At 35.2% G+C, this 17,282-nt stretch overlaps 1 protein-coding gene across 1 annotated transcript in view; it reads right to left on the reverse strand.

Moving 5' to 3' along the window:
• IRAG2 (inositol 1,4,5-triphosphate receptor associated 2) overlaps positions 1–17,282 on the reverse strand; it is a 115,324-nt gene that overhangs the window by 31,077 nt on the left and 66,965 nt on the right. Inside the window, exons 23-28 of the mRNA XM_078150034.1 lie at positions 16,158–16,311; positions 15,298–15,376; positions 4,928–4,974; positions 4,779–4,840; positions 4,555–4,662; positions 1,362–1,432 (exon numbers count right to left, since the gene is read on the reverse strand). Of these exons, the coding sequence (XP_078006160.1) occupies positions 1,362–1,432; positions 4,555–4,662; positions 4,779–4,840; positions 4,928–4,974; positions 15,298–15,376; positions 16,158–16,311 (521 nt within the window). The remainder of the gene's footprint in view (positions 1–1,361; positions 1,433–4,554; positions 4,663–4,778; positions 4,841–4,927; positions 4,975–15,297; positions 15,377–16,157; positions 16,312–17,282) is intronic.

Consider the following 17,282-nt stretch of genomic DNA (forward strand, 5'->3'; position numbering starts at 1 on the left):
CTACACCACATTACTTCACTTCTAGAGAGGCAGGAAAGCACAGACCTTTGAGGGTTATTTTGACACAAAGTTTATCATGAAATGTGCTGATGTAGAAAAATGGTGGTAGACAGTACTTTTACTGTATACATAGATAACAAATATTGTTTTCACTGGACATAAAATTATTTCCTCTTTCATAACTAAAACCGTGGGATTGTGATGTAACAGGGTCCTAATTATATTGCATAGGAGGATGCATTTGACAGCCTATGAAATCATAATTGTTTATTTAACAAAAAGTTAATGTTCAAAATATTCTATTCACTTTATTTAACATTCATTAAGCTTTAATATATGTAAATCACCGTGCTAGGCACTGGTGATACGAGGATGAATAAGAGAGTCCCTAACAAAATCTTTACTGCAGGTTAGAAGAGCAATCAAGAAGAATGAGCAATGTTTCTATTACATACAGAAATCAGCCTTTAATCTGCTGGCATAGTTTTTGCGAATCCAGGGTTACCATACTTAAAGCCTTACCATGATGTCTCATTATGGGGTAGAGGAAAACTTGGAATCTCAAAGGCTATACCAGTGAAGCATAACCTTCCCAAGTCTTACTAAGCTGGAAAGAGTTCAAATAAAGCCCCGGACATGGGTGTTTAATGTTATCCAAAAGGCAGCCAGCTAAGTGGGAAGAGACTCATCCCCATAGGCTCAGTTACCTTGTGAATAATGTTTTCGGTCATAGCATTTGTTGAATTTGGTTTAGAAGGGTGTGGAAGAGCTGTGATCTATATGAGTAGAGAAAAGAATCTAGAATGGTACAACTGTGGATCCTTGAAATGTTTAAAAAATTAGGGGCAGCTAGGTGGCACAGTGGATAGAGCACGGGCCCTAGAATCAGGAGGACCTGAGTTCAAATCTGACCTCAGAAACTTGACACTTACTAGCTGTGTTACCCTGGGCAAGTCACTTAACCCCGATTGCCTCACTCTCTCAAAAAAAAATATAAAGGTGGAGTCTCAAAATAAGGGTTTAACAAATTCTATTTGTAGAATCTGTGATGTCATGACATTATGTTTGTGGAAGTTCTTTGAAAAAGGAAAGAGTACAATACAAATGTAGAATGTTATCATCACCATCATCTTCATTATTATCATCATAAAGGGCCTTGGGTTTGGAATTAGTCAACCTGTGTTAGAAGTCCCGCTTGGTTACTCACTAACTTTTCTTGGCAAGTCATTTAACTTCTCTGGGGTGCAGGTTCTTGAATGCGAAATGAGGACATCATGCTAGAGAGCTTCTAAAGTCTTTGCTAGATCTAATTCAATGCTATTGTGATCACCATTAATAACAGCATTGGCCTAGTCTCTTACCAAATTTAATGTGGTTTTCTTTTCATCCATAAAGATGTGAAGTGGAGTATCTTCATTAGCTAAATTTTTACCTGTGAGAGAAAAACACACAAAAGAGTAGATGAAATAAAAAAGGATTAATAGAGAGAGATGAAGGAAGAGATGAGGGGGACATGAACAGTCATTATGGACCTTTAAGAAGTAAACATATATACATATAAATCTACCCATACATAGATATATATAAAGCTCTAAAAGTTAAAGTTGACTAGAATTGGAAAAATCCACGGAAACAATTCCCCAATGCTCAAAGGCAATGGGTATAATTTGCTAATAAAAATAAAATGATAGTGCATAGCCAGCATGGAACTTTATTTAGAGAGGTATTGCTCAGTCTCATAAATTCCATTCAACAAATACTCATTATTAAGTGCCTACTATATATAATGTGCTGGAGATACAGAGACAGATGAGATATCCTTTGCTCTCAAGGAGCTTATAATTTAATAGGTGAAAGGACGCTTATGATCATGTTAAAAGGAATAATGAGATACACAAACTGTATCATTACTATATCAATAAGAAATTGGGAATGGAATGGTAAACAATTTTCAGAATCATGACTACCTTTTGTGATTTGATAAATATATATTGGGGATTCCATACATAGACCAGTATGTGAAAGTGATTTCCTTTAACTTAATGTAATTCTCTTTAGATAAAAAAACCCATAGGTTAAAGAGGCAAAGATAATTTTAAATTCATACATTTGCACTATTTTAAGGTAATTATTATGATTATTTTTAATTTTTTAAATTTTTTATCATCTTCACTTCCAAATTTATCTCTTTTCTCTTCCCTAGTAAGCCCATCCCTTGTAACAAAGAATAAAAAAGAAAAATGAAAAAAAGCAGCTCAGCAAAATTAAGCAACATATCAACTATGTCTAACAGTACATATGAAATGTTGCATGCCTACATTTTCCTCTCTCTGTAGAGAAGGGACAGAGGTATGTATATTTTTAAAGATATATTAAAAATTTCAATTATCAAGCACTTATTTTTTTCTCCCTACCACCTCCCATACCACAATTGAACAGAAAAAGAAAAGAAAAAAAATCCTAACAAATATGAATAGTAAAGCAAAGTAATTTCCCACATTGCCTCCGAAAGCATATGTGTCTTCAGGCTATCACATGTCAGAAGGTGGGTAGCATGCTTCATTTTTGGTCCCCTGGAATTGTGGTTTACCATTGGATTGATCAAAGTTCCTAAGTTGTTGAAAGTTATTTTTCCTTACAATGTTGTTCTTATTATATAAACTGTCCTTCTGGTTAAGCTCATTTCACTCTATGTCAGTTCATCTAGGCTGTTTCTCTTAAACCATTAATTTTGTCACTTTTTAAAGTGAAGTAACCATATTCTATTACATTCATATATCACAATTAGTTTTCAGCATTCCCCAATTAATAGGTATCTCCTTAGTTTCCAGCTTTTTGCTCTTACAAAAAAGATCTTTTATAAATTTTGTGTAAATGTATATATATATATGTATATATATACACATACATTATATATATATTTATTATTTATATATATAATATAATACATACACACATATAGGTAGATAGATAGATAGATAAATAAATACTTTCCTTCTTTTGTTCATCTTGTTGGTATTGCTGGGTCAAGGAGTATGAAAAGTTTAGTTATTCTGGGGGCATAGTTCCAGTTTGCTTTCCAACATGGGGGAGGTACAGTTTCTCATACCTCCTTTGGGGCCGAGGTTGATCATTAAAATTAATCATATAATATTAAGATTATTTTTGGTTGCTGTGCTATGCAATAGAATTCAAATCTAAAATGTATATATTACCACATTACTACTGCCCCATCTGAAATATCTTTGTCTCAGGAAATGAAGTTTGCTTATTTTCCTTCCCCTATTTGGTCATTGGCCTAGATTCTCAATGAACACAAGCATAGTGCTATCCAGCTACAAGTGGCTAAAAGCCACAGCTTGTTCTCAGAATCACATGGCTGCAGGGGCATTTTTAAAGTTCATCCAGTTAATATCATTACTTTTTTTGTAGCCTGGTTGCTAAATCATTCTGAAAAAATTAGATTTGATTTTAAATATCTCCTAGGAAGTAGGTAAGGTATATAGGTCCTATTTCAGTTATCTGTCCCAGTGTCATCACTATTAGGAAATTTTCAAGTCTCATCAAATATCTTCATCCTGTAGTTTAGACCTATTTCCTCTCCCTCTGTCCTCAGAGCAAGTAAAAAACAGCAAACAAGGCCATCTTACCCCTTAGCTTTCTTACTTATAATTTAACTCAATTCAACGAAATTTGTCACACTCTTACTGTATGAAAGGCCCTGTGCTAGAGGTTATAGAATACGAAGACAAAAATTAAGAACAATAAAAGTAATCCTTTTCTTCAGAAAGCTGATATTTTACAGGGGGATACTATAAGTACACAGACAAACAAATACATGGTAATTTCAGGAGAAAAAGAGCACTGACAGCTGAGACAATCAGGAAATATCTGAGTATAGGTGAGCCCTTGTTCAGAGTCTTGAACTAACCTATGGTCTGAGAAGTGGAAATGAAGAGGAAGTATATTCCAGGACTTTTGTATAGAAGGTTGAGTTAAGAGAAATGTAGAGCAACATGAAATAAACCTGGAAAATCAGGCAGGAGCCAAATTGTGGAGTGTTTCAGTGAGAGCTGCAGCACGGTACAATGGAAAGGCTAGCTGTGGAATCAGACAACATGCTACCTCTGAAGTATATACTACTAGGGAGACTTTGTTCAAGGCACTTAACTTCCCTGGCCCTCAATTTCCTCATCAATAAAATGAATGAGCTCAACTAGTATAGTGACCATACTCTTGAGTGGAGAGAAAGGGACAGATAGAAAAGACGTTATTAAAACAGAAGCTATGAGACTTATCAACTGATTAGATACGTGGGGTAATGGGAAGAAAGAATTAAGTGTAACTCAGGTTATGAACTTGTATAACTGGGATGATAGTGGTGCCCTTGACAAACATAGGAAGTTTGGAGGAGTAGATTTGGGGGAGAAGATAGTGAGTTCTAGAAATTAATCAGAGTTCCTTACCTTTTTGTCACAAAATTCTCAGAGGCGATAGTTTTACTATCTACGGTCTTGGGATAAAAATATTTCCTTGTGTCATTTTACACCTCACCTTGGTTTTCTATCATTATAGAAGCTGATGGTGCTGTTTCCTCTTTTTCACATTGCAATTTGGAATCAAAATGATCAGAGGCGATAGTCAAAAATCCAGAGCTTGAATCTACAAAAAGGAGGAAGCAGACCAAATTAATACAATTCAAATGTATCATTTGCCTAGGTACTTATTTGCACATTTCAACAAAGCACACAGGGAATAGCTTTTCCAAGACTTCTTACCACTGGAGGGTACTGGACTGTTCATGGAAGAAGTGTGGCCAGGGGGTGCTGCGGGATACTCACTGCCAAAAATATGAAAGTAACATGTTTTAGGATTATTATGACTAAAGAATTATCTTAGAAAGTAAATGAAAAAAAGATGGACAAACCTGGCCTGCAGTAAACCCTCAGGTGGTAACTGATGAACCACGCTCTCCTTTAAGAAAAAATTACAAAGAGATATTCAAACTGATGTTCATTTTTCAAAAGGTTCTCATGAGATTTCAAATCATTCTATAGCCAATTTACCTTTTTGTGATAATCTGGTATTATAGCAGGGGTGGATGTGTTTTAATTTATACATCAGACAGGTTTAATCCATAAATACATGTTAGGTTTCTAGCCACCAATGTGCATAGTATCTCAAAATGTATATCTCAAAATTTATCTGTAAATAGTCTTACTTTTAAATTGTACTAGGAATGGTAGAAATTTAAAGGAAAACTCTTATGTAATGTAAATAATCCTTAGAGAACTTTCAAAATAGCCAAGTTAGAGATATTTATAAAAACACAAATTTGTTATCTTGGAAGCAAATCTCCACAAGCAAAATATATTAAGTTTCTATGTATATACATAGAACATTAAACAATTAAACAATTATCTCAAAAATTCAAATTAAGTTCTGAGTTCATGCAAAAGTGAATCATAAGATTTAAATTTGATTTATACTTCACAGTTCTTAGGGCACACAGAAGGAAGAAAGCTGGCCATGCTGGAATCCAGTGAACAAGATAAATTTTATGTAAACAGTATAAGTATCTCAAACTCTTATTTGTATCTTTTGTTCTACATTATAAATCAGTAACTCTGTGAGGATTTCAATACCCAAGTGTTGTTTTTTGATTCCTAATAACCTTAGACTTGTCACTGTCTCTTAATTTTTAATTTACTCTTCAAGGCAGCTTACAAATTTGTATTCAGACATGGCAAACTGTTCATCAAAGCAAAGAAAAATTCAAAGTATGTCATTAACAAAAGTTAGCTTATTTATCCATTGTTCAGTCTTTTCACTTCCCTAAACATTCAAAACCACAGTATAGTTCTGTGGTTTATGTTCAACACACTTAATTCAAATGAACAGGTACTTATTAAGCACATACTATTCGAAAGGTACTGTGCTAGGAGGTGGGGACATAAAGTAAAAAATTAAACAATTCTTGTCAGCGAGCTTAGGTTCTACCAAGAGGATAATGACATGTCAACAGATTGATATAATGCAAGGTAATCAGAGGAAGAAGAAAATGCCAACAATTGGGAGGATCAGGAAATCATGGAGTCATAGGGATTTTAGAGTCAGAAGAGATCTCATTGGTCCCCAAGACCAACTCATATCTGAAAAAGAATTTCCTTTCACAAGATTTCCAATATATGGCCATCAATCCTTTGCCTGAAGACCTGTAAAAAAAGGAGAAACCACTACCACCCAAGGCAGCCTTTCAGATAGCTCTAATTGTTATGAAGTTTTTATTGAACTGAAGCCTAAATTTTCCTCTTTCCAATTTCTACCCATTTCTCCTTAGTTCTATCTTCTTGGGCCAAGGAGAACACAATGAATACTCTTTCACATGACAGCCTTGTAAATTTGAAGACGATTTTATTATGTCACCTCCTAAGTCTTCTCTTTCCCTGGTTAAATGATCCCTGTTGCATAGGTTTATTTTTTTAATTAAAGAAACTCTAATTGAGTTGAAGCAAAGAAACAAAAACTTAATTTAAACTACTAATTGCAAGGATTCAAATCACTTCTGGCATGTTACCAAAGTTCAGTTGAAATCATGGGCATAGATGTTTCTTTAAGGAAAACCAAAAACAAAAGTAGCTATTTAAATATCCCCCTGTTACATAGAGAGTTCAGTATAAACTACTGTAATTGTTTAAACATTAACGATGTTCCATAGACTACCTGATACAAGCTTCCTATGAGGACAATTTTCTAAAACAGTTAGAAAGTTAGAATTTAGTATAAAGGAAAAACAAAACAAAACAAAGCTTCCTAATAATTAAAATTATCGCAGAATAGAATGGAATGCCTTGGGAGATAATGATTCCCTAATGTGAGAGGTCTTTTAAAAAAATGATTGTTTGTCAGGTATGTTGTAGAGAAGCTTTTTATTTTTCCAGGCATGGACTGGATCAGATGGTGACTGAAATCCTTTTCAACTCAGAAAAGCTGCTGATTCTGCATCTTGTTCCAAATTAAACAAATGTTTAGCCAAACAGTCTTCTAATTTATTTCAAAACCTTAAAAATGAGCCGTGTTTTCATCAGTGTTGGTACACCCTCTTTGACGCAGAGCATAACTTTTTCATGCCTTAATAGATGGTGGTCTTGAATTGGAATGGTCAAAAAATATTAGTAACTGACTATGATGATCTGGTGATGAGTACATCTAAACTTTAGCTACGTTGTTCTTTGGAAAGCAGACTCATAAAATGTCATCAAGCCTTTTCAGCTTTATAGGTTGTGCCAATGTTTATGCTATGTTGCACTAGCCTTTGAGGACCCCTAATATCTTCACGGCACAATGAGATATCAGAGCAGGACAGTAATATCCTTCATAATAAGATTCATTTGCATGTCCACTAATTAACAGATGTTTCCCAAAGTTCTGTCTGAGGCTCCCTTCTCTTCTCTCCTTACATTCTCTCTTAGTCACATCAAATCCCATAACTTCATCTGTAATGCAGATGACATAGATACATACATACATACGTATATGCATACACAATCCATATATATGTGTTCATACACACATACATGCATATTTATATATAGTGTCCCCAATGTTTTAAAACTGCTCTAAGACTTTTGGGACACCCTATATGTCTGTTTCTAGTCTCTATGCCTTTGCTATGGCTATCCCACATGCTTGGAATATATACCTTCACTACAACTAACAAAGCACTCTTCCTTTAAGATAGATCTCATGATGATCTCCTAAATTAAGCCTTTATTGATTCCACAATTGGTAATTCCTTCCTTCTCAAGTTACTTTGTATTTAATTGCTTTGTACACATTCATTTTATATTTCTATAAATACTATTTTCCTCTTTAGAATATAAGCTTTTTGAAGTAGGGTTTATCTAATGTTTTGTGCTTATATCACCAGCATTCAATACAGTGTTTTTCACTTGTAAGCACTTAATAAATACTTATTGATTGAGAAAAGAACTGAACAAAGCTTTTGAAAGGCTTTGTTAGATTTATGCCTGTCAAATATACAACCCAAGCTACCACCTTGCAGTGAAAGATTATCTGAATATTTCAATTAAGTATATGATATATTAAATATTTTTTATTTTAACTTCATGTTATGACATGCCCATTGAATCAGATAATGCAAGAATTACATTTGTCTACAGGTATATATTTAACACATTTATCTTTCTTTTACAGTTAGCGGTGTTAGATCACCTCATCTTACTTCTGCTACATATTTAATAAACTTATCTCTCCTTTACAGTTATTGATGTTATATCATTTATCTTATATCCTGTTGCCACTTAAAATATACCAGTTACTATTCTATCGGTGTTATTAATATGTAGTGTGAATTCAAGTTGTTGATGTAGCAAATGAAATGACATAGTATATCCCAATGTCCTTCATTGATTGTAAATTAATCTAATGTTAGTTATAGTCAAATGGCAGATATCTTGCCAAAAAAGGGAACATAAGGAAACAATCCAGTGATAAATACTCCCCTCCTTTGTGTTGAAGGTATCACACAAACTCAGTAAGAGGTGATTCTCTGCAGAGAAAGTCAGCACTCTGGGTAAAACACGAGTTGTCCCTTCACTTGAGTTACTGATATTTCTCATTATTTCACAACAACCAAAAAGAAAATCTCATCAGATAAAGACCTCCTTTCATGCAAACTGATGAACTGTGGAGGCTTAATATTGAATATGGTTTTCATTTTTATTGTTTTGGTCAATGCACTTTAGTTTCTTCAGTTTTTTAAATGGGAAAAAATAGGAATATCCCAATACTTCACAGTTTGTAAAAGTTCTATTTAAAAAAAAAGTCAAATGAAAGCGACATAACAAAAGAGCATGAGATGCCCTGTATAGTAAAAGATTTTGTTTGGGTTTTTTGTTTTTGTTTTTTTGGCCTTTCCTCTCTTTGTCTTTTCATGTAGACCAGATATTTGAAAGGGTAGACAATGGATAAAAGTGTAATGTGCAACCTCTTTATATATTATTTTTTGGAAACTATCTTAACTTGGATGGGAAACTAGAATCACGGAATCACCAGGCCAGTGGTGGCACTCTCTTGCCCTTTCCCTCCATTTCAGTACCTATTGTTTCTCCTTTCAAACATGTGATTGTATTAGCTCTTTCCATATGAAAGAATTCTCCTTATTTAAATAAAAAAATTTTAAAAAAAACAAAAGAGGATGAGAGTTTCAATTCTATTTTAAACAACAAAAAATGTGCCTTCATTTTCTTCTGACTCCTTCAATAGAAACATTTCACTGAGACTTTTTAATACAGCAGGGTACTTTTGAGAATTCTAAATATCTATTCTCATTAGAGACATAATACATTTGTAATTTTAGGGAAGTCCCATAGAGAGTAGTTGTGCATATGATTATGAGTTAAACAGGTAAATGGGTTCAATATTAATCCCAAATCATTAAATAAACCCAAGCGATTAGAAATGAACCTGAGTATACAGTGAACATGAACTTAAAAAAAATAAACTAGATCCACTAATTTTTCTCATGAATTCTAAGAAAACCTTAGTTTTCTATCTTAATAGAGCTCAAAAAAGATGTTATATATAATAGTTGTAAGACACCTTTCAGTTAGCAGTCATGGCTAAGACATTTGTCAAAGTAGGCAAATACAATCCATGGACAAAATTTACCAAAGCGTTCATATAATTTTTTCCTTCAATTAGTATGATTAGTGTGAGAAGGCTCCTCTAGCCAAGTTACTAATCCAGACTAAAAAACAAAAAGAGAAAAGAACCTCTGTGAACTTTCTGTGCTGTAGTCTGTATAGGATAATTCAGGAAGCAGAAATTAATGGATTAAGATAAGATAAAGGGTAAAAGAAATAAACTATTTAAAAAGAAAAAAAAAGTCCACAGACAAGACTTACTTACATGGTGAAGAAGTCATCAAATCCTGCACATTCTAATAAAACATGGTGGAACAAAAACACCCTCATTCTATTCGGGGTATTCAAATATTAACCTGCCTAACATTTGAATGGAAATCCAAAACATAAAAATTTGTTCTTGATGGTAAGCAAACCTCAAAATGGGGTGGGGCAGAGTGAAGCAATGGGCTAGGCCACAGAATAATCCCAGAAAAACAGATAACACATGTTCTAGCATTGGGTAATAAAATTTATAGAATAAGAAATAATCAGAAAGTTATCATAAAAAAGAAACTGGGCTAGATTATTTTTCAAGAGTCATTTACCATTATTCCAAGATAAATTTTTAAATTATGTGTGTGGGAAGACTCTTTTACATATATTTTTAAAAATTTAACTTTGTCTGACTATCTTCCTGTCTGACATAGCAAAACATTGATTGGTAGTTCAAGTTTTCCCATAGATTAAAGCTTATATCACCAATCAATGTTTTGCTATGCCAGACAAGAGAATAGTCAGATAAATTTAAATTAAAAAGCAAAACAAAACTGATTCAAGTCTTCCCATATACATTTAAGCCTTGAATAAAGTAACTCACCATTAACTATATTTGAAGATATAACCAAGAAACACTGAAATGGCTCAAAGTCTTGTTAATATCATCAAAAGATTGGAAGGGTCAAATCTAAAGGATTGACAACTACTAGAATCTGAATAAAATAACGAATAATTCCTAAGCAGTTTTTCTCTAACTTTGGGCACTAACTGCACATCCTACTTTCAAACCTCAGTGATATTATTTTGGAGTGAATTTCTCATAGGTCTTAGCCTTCCAGCACTCTTCAACCTTTTCACAATCGAGAATATTCTTTGTCTTTTCAGTGTGTTCAAATTACATACATGCTTAAACCAAGATAGCAATGAGGATAGCTTGGAGAACTACTGAGGTAATTAAAAAATTTGTAGGATCATAGATTTAGAGCTGAAAAGGACCCATGAGGTCACCTCGCCCCCCTTACTCTAAAAATGAAGAAACTGAGACACCAAATAGGTTAAGTGCCTTGTCCAAGGTCACAAAGGTTGTAAGGGCAGAGGTAGCATGCGTGGACTCAGGTCTTATGACTAAACATCCAGCACTTTCCCCATTGAACTTGCCTCCTTTTCTCTGTCATGACATCTTTCCCCCAGAAAGTTACACCCATGAAGAGATGTTGTGGGTTGTTAAAAATAGTATCACTTACATTTACATAGTGCTTTAAGGTTTGCAAACCTTTACATGCATTATCCCTAATGAAGAGCAAAGACAAATATGGACAACTTTGATTTCCATTTTACCTGACCAGAACTCAGCGATATCCTCTCTGCTTCATACTTCTCACATGTGATTATGGAAACTCTCAAATGATAAGACATCATGGAGATGGGCTAAGAAAACAAGCAAACCAAAGTTTTCCCCTTCCTTTCTTCAGAAAGACAACTACATCATATTGGTAAGCTCCATAGCTTTGTTACAGCTTGCCACAAAATTTTCTAAGACTACCTATTTCTTAAAGGGTGTCAAATGTGGATAAGAAATAGTTATCAAACATTTAAGTGCCTACTATGTGCCAGTCATTGTGCTATCCGCTGAGAATACAAAGAAAAAGATAGCCTTTGCTCACAAGGAGCTCACAGTTTAATGGGGGAGAAAACATGCAAACAACTATGAAAAAACAACCTACATCTTAACAGGCACCAAATGACTAGTTATCAATGTAGAAGTCATTTCTGAATTGTTTCTCTGTGTACAGCCAGATCATTGACTTAGGACAAAGACCAAAATCAATACTAAATTAGAAGAAATAAAGATGAGAAGACAGAACGCTGAAGCAGCTCCAACTTGACTTATTTCTAAGCTACCCAAAATGGGACAGGGCTAAAAGAACAGATGTTAACATGTGCTAATTTCTAAGGATGATAATCTGATTAAATCAGTTGCCACAATGAAGAGGCCAAAGAAAGCCAGCAATTACCTCAGCCAACAAAATTTAAAATCCAGGTCATGTAAAAATACATTACCTAAGGAAAAAATAGGCTTAAAACAAGCTCTTTCTATAAAATGTTACATAAGAGGGTGCAAAATTACGATAAGTATTGAAATAAGTTCACAGAAAGCTCTCAGAGAAACTCAGTTAAGCCAGAAGAGGCTGAGGGCCTTTGAGGATGAAACTACAAGGACAACAAATGAATGAAAAATGGAAAAAGTTGGCTAAGAGTTTTAAACACAACTTTCTCCATCAATGACTGTGGAGCCACCATATTTGGATTGTTACATTATGATTACTGATGTGCTACATGTGGAAATAGAAATAGCAGAAAAAAGAAAATAAGATTGGAAGTATTCATAGAGGACTCCATGGTGGAAGTGAAATGGTTTTGAGAATGCCGAGTTGGACTCTTAAGGTATCAGAAATAAAAGAAAATACTAAACACTGAACAAAAATCCCAGACGTTTTTACTAATAAAAAAAAGTGATCCAGAAAGTATCAGTAACTATCAACTTATTTGCTTACCTACACATTTCTACAAACTCTTCATGAGAAAATCTACATATATGTCAAGAGCATCCTTGATGAATCAACCAACCAAGTAACGAGTGTTTCCTAAGTGCCTAACCAATCACTGTGCTAGGTGCTGTAGACACAGGCACTGGGAATCAAACAGTATCTCCTTGCAATGATCTTATAATGGGGGCAAATATCAAATTCATACATAAATATATGCAGCATAAGCATAAAGTGGACAAATACAAATATATCCAAAGCAGTTAGATACAAGGTAGAGGGAGGGTACTATTGGTTGGGGAAATCAGTAAAGGCCTTCATGTAGAAGATGATATATGAGCTGTATCTTAAAGGAAGAGGACTCTGTTAAGTGGAATTAATGAAGGAGTACATTCCAGGTTTGAGGGACAGCCACTGCAAAAACTCTGAGATGGAAGATGGAGTGTCACATATGCAGAACAAAGCCAAAGATAATTTGATTAGATTGAAGAGTGTGTGAAGAGGAGTAATACCCAATGAATCTGAAAAGACAGGATGGGGCCATGTTGTTAAGAGCTTTAAAAGCTAAACTGAATTTTTTGTTTATCCTACAGAAAATAGGAAGGCTCTGGAGTTATTGGAATAGGAGATTCACAAGGTCAGATGTGAGCTTGAGGAAAATTACTTTGGCACCAGTATGCAGTATGCACTGGACTGGGGAAAGACTTGAGTGAGGGAAACCAACAAGGAGACTGTTTCACTAATCAAATTGAAAGGGCCTGAACTAAGGAAGTAGCTATGGGAGTGGAGAGAAGGGGTCTGATGGAAGGCAGGCTGCAGGGAAGGCAAGCTTTGGGAAATGATTAGATATGTGGGATAAGGAAGAATGAATGATTCAGGATAATGCTGAGTTTACAAATATGGGAGACTAAAAGGATGCTGGTGCTTTCTACAGAAATTAGGGAAGTTTGGGAAAGGGAAGAATTTGGGGAAGGATGAGTAGAGTTAATCAACTTTCAAACATATTATAAGTACTTACTATACATAAGGAACTATGCCAAAGGGTAAGAATACAAAGAAGGTAAAAACAGTCCCTAACCTCAAGGAGCTCACATTTTTTCACCAGATCCTCTGGTATGTGAGCAACAGATCCCACCATATCCTTTTTACAACTTTTAGTATTGTTTTCTTATCCAAAAAAGCAATACGTGTACTGTTCAAGCTACAAAGTCCATTTTCAGCCCAATATCCTTTGCTGTGACCTTGAAAAACAGCCATCCCCCAGAAGGCTGCTTAGCTTTAACCTCAACATTAGGCAAGCCACAGGGCATCTCAGAAACCTTCCAGGTTTTGATGATTACGAAGAATTTCAAATTCCTCCACTATATGGTCTCACCACAGCCATCTAGGTACCAACAAAGCCAAGTAAACTGAAGGCCAAAGCAGCCTGCTCTGAAACTGAAAATAAGTTCGCCAGTCTTCTCATCAGAATCTCCAAAATTAATATCCACATTCTCATTCTCTGCCTGCCTCTCTCTCTCTCTCTCTCTCTCTCTCTCTCTCTCTCTCTCTCTCTCTCTCTCTCTCTCCTCTCTCTCTCATTCTTATGTCTCTTTTTTCTCTTTTTCTGTCTTTCTCTTTCTCTCTCTCTTCTCTGTCTCTCTCCACCCCTACCCTATCTTCTCTTTCTGTCTGTGTCTTTCCCTCCCACTCACTCTCTTTCCCAGAGAAGAAAAGTAGAACTACTTCAGTGAGCGGTAGCACTATTTTTCCAGTCTCCCAGATCAGAAAACAGTGGAGACTTTCAAGTCAATTCTCAAATTCATCGCTTATATAAAATTCACTACTAAGTTCTGTTGTTCCTTCCTTGAAAATGTCTTTAGGATCCTTCCCCCTTTCCTCTGTATTCTTGAAGCCACTGATCTAATTGAGCCTAAATGTTTTGATTCATTTCCTTTCAGTTTATGCTATATATTAATGCCAGACTAATTTTCCTAAAATACTACTTATTTCATGTCACTTTTCTGAGCAAGAACCTACAATGGCTTATTATTTCCTATATCATCAATTATCAGCTTTCAAATATCTCCATGCTCTGACCCCACTTTATCCATTTAACTATTTCCTGTCACTCTCCAACACACTCCCTCCTCCTGTGCTCTAGCAAAACAAAGTAAAAAAATGCCCCCCTACCCCCGTGCATGCCATGATCATTTTTTACTTCTGTATCTGTCTTCATGCTGTCTTCTAGCACAACACATATACATATAATCCTACATTTTTTTTTTTGCTTTTTGGTGAGGCAGTTGGGGTTAAGTGATTTGCCCAGAGTCACACAGCTAGTAAATGTCAAGTGTCTGAAGCTAGATTTGAACTCAGGTCCTCCTGACTCCAGGGTCAGTCCTCTATCCACTGTACCACCTAGTTGCCCCCTACATATTTTTTAAGGCCTAGCTCATAACCCACTTTCCTCATGAAGCTTCTTCTGAGGTTCTACTTGTCCCTTTTCTTGGAACAACTGTTCAACTAAGTATCAATTGCACATAGTTAAATTCTTCTTCTCTTCAATTTTGCCTGCTATTTAGATCATTGGTTTCTTTAGAGGGAAAAAAGTATTTTCTGTCTCCAGTAAAATGTTTATTGCATGCTGGCCATATTGGAGGCACTTGATTAATTTTTGTCTATTTAATTGATTATTAAGTTCAATATGAACTAGAGAGTAGACACCAAGTAGTTTTCTTTTTTTATTTAATGTGTCTATAATACTAAACCAACAAACACTCATGAAGGCAACAACAGGTTAAATCAAACCGGAGAAAAGGACAGAAGACTTGTCTGATACTTACCCTCACACATAGATCGTCCATTGTGGAGGAAACAAGAAGATATGCAATTGTCTGGACACCGACTGAGACGCCTGAGCACCTAGCAGTAGAAGTTAGAATTGAATATTTAAAAGTAAGAAACTGTAGGTTCTCCCCTTGTATTTAAACTAGGAATAGATACATGTCTTTGGCAGCATCCTAAATGATCAAATAGCCTCACTTCAAATTCTCTAAATCCTGAAGGATGAAGCATTATGCAAAAACGTTCCCAAACCTGTCTACTAAAGCTGACAAGCCACAGAGATGACGGGAGAAAATGAAAATAAAGAGTTTGCAATTCAAAAACTTGCTTCCTCCCTCTCGGTTGCTGAGTGAAGCAGCTTTAGGGAAGACAATGGCCAGCAACGTAACTAAATTTCTGAGTCTAGGAGAAGTTAGTCATTTAATCCAGACAAGTGCTCATATTCTAGGAGGAATATGGATCAGAGAAGACTTCAAAAGCTAATATTGCCTTTCCTAGGAATTGATAGCAGAAATAATTATTCAGTTTGATCAAGTGAACTGGTAGATTTGGAACAACAGGAAACATTTTAAGTAGGCCAATTTGCTTTTGAAATTTTGAAATGCATGTTGACAGGCAAAGAATACTACTTGATATCAGTTCAACAAATCTTTCCATAATACCTACTATGTGCAAAACATTGTACTAGTTGTAGAGAAATGTGGAAATTGATTTCTATTTTAAAAAGGTTAATTTGTTAAAAGTTAGAGAACTTATATTGCTACGAAAAAAAAAAGCTGAGGAGAAAAGCATTACTCTGACCTCTAACATCTCATTGCTGTTCAATGACATATATTCAACTCATCATTTGTTGTCTTACTTGTGTCCTTTGAGTGTTATGTCCAAAGCAGACTCATCTTTTACTTCTCCATAGTCTGATCTTTCACATGAAAAATGGACTTTGTTTGATACACACGAGAGATTTGCTTTGTTCAGTCTTGATGTCTTTGTTAAGCTGTCTAGATGTAAGGCATCTGTATTTTAATAGGCATACATAAAATATTAATTTCTTAAAAATAACACTACAAATCTAGTACCTACTAACTACATCATTAAAAAAACTAACTACATCATTACTGTAGTGCAAAAATGATTATATTCAATAGCAGGCTGTTGACTAGAGCTCTTAAGAAAGCCATGAGAATAGTCCTATATGCCAAGGGTGAATACTGACTCTACTCCAGGTGGATGTATGGGAGCAGTGGGAAGGGTGGGAGAAGTAATATCATCTAGACAGTAGCTGGTCTTTTCTGAAGACTTCAAATGTTTTTCTTGCCTTGAAAAAGGCAGCCCCCCCACACCTGGCTGACCACAGACCTGCTTGACTATTCAATCTGTTTTAGTATAAATGTACACTGTATAAACTGATACTTCTTGAACCAAAGTTTGCCAGGCAAAATTTAACAAAGTATTTTTTAAAAAACTAACTGCAGAAAAATTATGCGAGGTTAGTTTGCGATTCTCAGAAGCCAACTTGGTTGAATATAATCTATCAAAAGTTCCCAGAGATGTCTCCACCTTCATCTCATAGAATGGTCTTTGCAGAAGATGCTTTAAATGCTCTCTGATGAACTTTTGCTCAGGTATCTGGTAAAGAATCAACCAATAAGCATTTAAATATCTACTACAGTCCAGGCACTGTGCTAACCAATGGGAACGCAAAAATAAAAGTGAAGTCCCTTCTCTCAAAGAATTAACAAGAGAGACAACAGGAACACACAGTATATTATTATATATAAGACACACTGCAAACGCAAGGTAACCTTGATTGGGAAAGGACTAGCAGCCTGGGAGAGGGGGGACCAACTGAAGAAGGTAGCATTTGGGCTGCATTTTGAAGAAAAGCAGGGTTTCCATGAGGGAGAGGTGAAGAGGGAGGCAGTAGAACAAAAAGGCATGATGACTGGAAGACGAGTTTTGTGTATGAAGAAGACCAAGTGGGACA

This window comes from Phascolarctos cinereus, unplaced genomic scaffold (genome assembly GCF_003287225.1).
Source record: "Phascolarctos cinereus isolate Bilbo 61053 unplaced genomic scaffold, phaCin_HiC Scaffold_1;HRSCAF=81, whole genome shotgun sequence".
In the NCBI taxonomy this organism is placed as follows: domain Eukaryota; kingdom Metazoa; phylum Chordata; class Mammalia; order Diprotodontia; family Phascolarctidae; genus Phascolarctos; species Phascolarctos cinereus.